Source organism: Glycine max, chromosome 14 (genome assembly GCF_000004515.6).
Source record: "Glycine max cultivar Williams 82 chromosome 14, Glycine_max_v4.0, whole genome shotgun sequence".
In the NCBI taxonomy this organism is placed as follows: domain Eukaryota; kingdom Viridiplantae; phylum Streptophyta; class Magnoliopsida; order Fabales; family Fabaceae; genus Glycine; species Glycine max.
The window spans coordinates 34,877,993-34,880,349 of NC_038250.2; the positions used below are offsets into that span (position 1 = coordinate 34,877,993).

At 45.9% G+C, this 2,357-nt stretch overlaps 1 protein-coding gene across 1 annotated transcript; it reads right to left on the reverse strand.

Moving 5' to 3' along the window:
- Positions 1 to 1,110: 1,110 nt before the first annotated feature.
- LOC102659976 (uncharacterized) lies at positions 1,111 to 1,656 on the reverse strand. Its single transcript, XM_006596749.1, has one exon. It carries the CDS (start codon positions 1,654 to 1,656, stop codon positions 1,111 to 1,113), a length of 546 nt encoding a protein of 181 aa, XP_006596812.1.
- Between the last annotated feature and the right edge of the window lie 701 nt (positions 1,657 to 2,357).

Below are 2,357 nucleotides of genomic sequence, written 5' to 3' on the forward strand. Positions count from 1 at the left end.
AGCAGTTTGTGAGACCTAGTGTGTCTCCATGGGGAGCACAAGTGTTGTTAGTGAAGAAGAAAGATAGGACCATGAGGTTGTGTGTAGACTACCACCAATTGAATAAGGTGACGATTAAGAATAAGTACCATTTGCCTAGAATAGACAACCTTTAGACCAAGTAGTAGGAGCATGTGTGTTTAACAAGATAGACCTTAGGTCAGGTTACCATCAGATCTGAGTGAAGTCTGAGGATATTCCAAAGACTGCTTTTAGGACCCATTATGGTTAGTATGAGTATCTAGTCAGGCCTTTCGGTGTGACTAACGCTCCTGGTGTGTTTATGGATTACATGAATAGAGTATTTATCCCTTACCTTGATAGTTTTGTGGTAGCATTCATAGATGACATTTTGTTATATTCCAAGACTATAGAGGAACATAAGGAGAACTTGAGGATTGTGCTGCAGACCCTTAGGGACTGATAACTTTATGCTAAGTTGTCCAAGTGTGATATTTGGTTAGAGAAAGTTAGATTCCTAGGGCATGTGATATCTCAAAGGGGTATAGCAGTAGACCCCTAAGATAGAAGTTGTTCTTGAGTGGGAGAGTCCTGAGTCTTTTCTTGAGATTAGGAGTTTTCTGGGTTTAGCAGGATATTACCGGAGATTCATAGAAGCGATGTCCGTTTGAAGCCTTAGGCTCAATAGCCCTAATCACATCTATTCCCCACATGGAGAATGGCCAAGGCGCTGCCAAGACGTTCAAAGGCACGGGTGGAGCATTGACATTATTCGCGAATGCCTGGCACTTGTGGTATTTTCTCACATGGATACAACAATCGTTTTCCATGGTGAGCCAGTAATACCCTACCCTCAGGATCTTTCGGGCCATAGCACTCCCGTTGGTGTGCGTTCTAAAGGAACCCTTGTGAACATCCACCTATATCTACTCAGCTTCCCTGGCATCCACACATCAGAGCAAAACCATGTCATGGTTCCTCTTGTACAGAATGCTTCCACTCAGGAAGAAATCGACTGCTAACCTTCTCAATGTTCTCTTGTCATTGTCAGAATCCCCTTGTAGGTACTCATTGTCTTCGATGTATCACTTGATGTCGAAGTACCAAGGTTTACCATCTTTCTCTTCTTCTATTATGCAGTGCAGGCTTGCCACGACATCTGAACTCAATGTATAGCAAATCCCCATGCGGGGTCAACTGAAGCATGGATGCCAGAGTGGCAAGCGCATCGGCCATTTGATTCTCCTCCCTAGGAATGTGGTGGAAGGATATGTCCTCGAAGAACTCTATGAGCTTCTTGATGTAAGCCTGGTAGGGTATCAACTTATGATCCCTAGTCTTCCATTCTCTTCTCAACTGGTGAATCACCAAGGCTGAGTCGCCATACACTTTGAGCAACTTGACCTTGAAGTCGATTGCTGCTTGAATCCCAAGGGCACATGCCTCATACTCGGCCATGTTATTCATGTAGTCAAAGCCCAACCTAGCCGTGAAGGATATGCATCGATCGTTGCGGGTAAGCAAGACCGCCCCTACTCCATGGACAAGTGTGTTGGACGCGCCGTCGAACCACAGCATCCATTTGTCCTTATCTTCATTGTCCACCTCATCCTTGAACAAAATGATGATGTCCTCGTCCGAGAACTCGGGATGCATAGGTTGGTAATCATTGATGGGTGGTTGAGCTAGGTAATCTGCCAAGGCGCTTCCCTTTATCGCCTTTTGGGTGACATAAACAATGTCGAATTCTGACAGCAAAACCTACCACCGAGCGATCTGTCCGATGAGAGCGGGCTTTTCAAAAATATACTTGACTGGGTCCATCTTCGATACCAACCAAGTGGTGTAGCTCAGCATGTACTGCCTTAGACGATGGGCTGCCCATACCAAGGCGCAACATGTTCTTTCAAGCAAAGAGTAGTTCATTTCACATGCTGTGAACTTCTTGCTTAAGTAATAGACGTCCTGCTCCCTCTTTCTAGACTCATCATGCTGCCCCAGCAAACATCCTATTGACTCATCCAACACAGTCATGTATAGAATGATGGGTCTTCCAGGCATGGGTGGCACAAGCACAGGAGGATTCATGAGGCATCAGTTGGTCCTTCCGAACGCCACTTGGCAGTCGTCGTTCCATTGGACGGACTGATTCTTGCACAAAAGCTTGAAGAGAGGCTCACAGGTAGCAGTTACCTGTGATATGAACCTTGCTATATAATTCAGGCCTCCCAAGAAACCTTAGACTTGTTTCTCGGTGCGTGGCTCGGGCATTTCAAGGATGGCCTTCACCTTGTCAGGGTCCACCTCTATCCCTTTCTGGCATACGATAAAGCCGAGCAATTTTCCCGACCTGACCC

Excerpts from the sequence above, each read along its gene's own strand:
- LOC102659976 (XM_006596749.1), bottom strand. The coding sequence starts at position 1,656 with ATGCATCCCGAGTTCTCGGACGAGGACATCATCATTTTGTTCAAGGAT.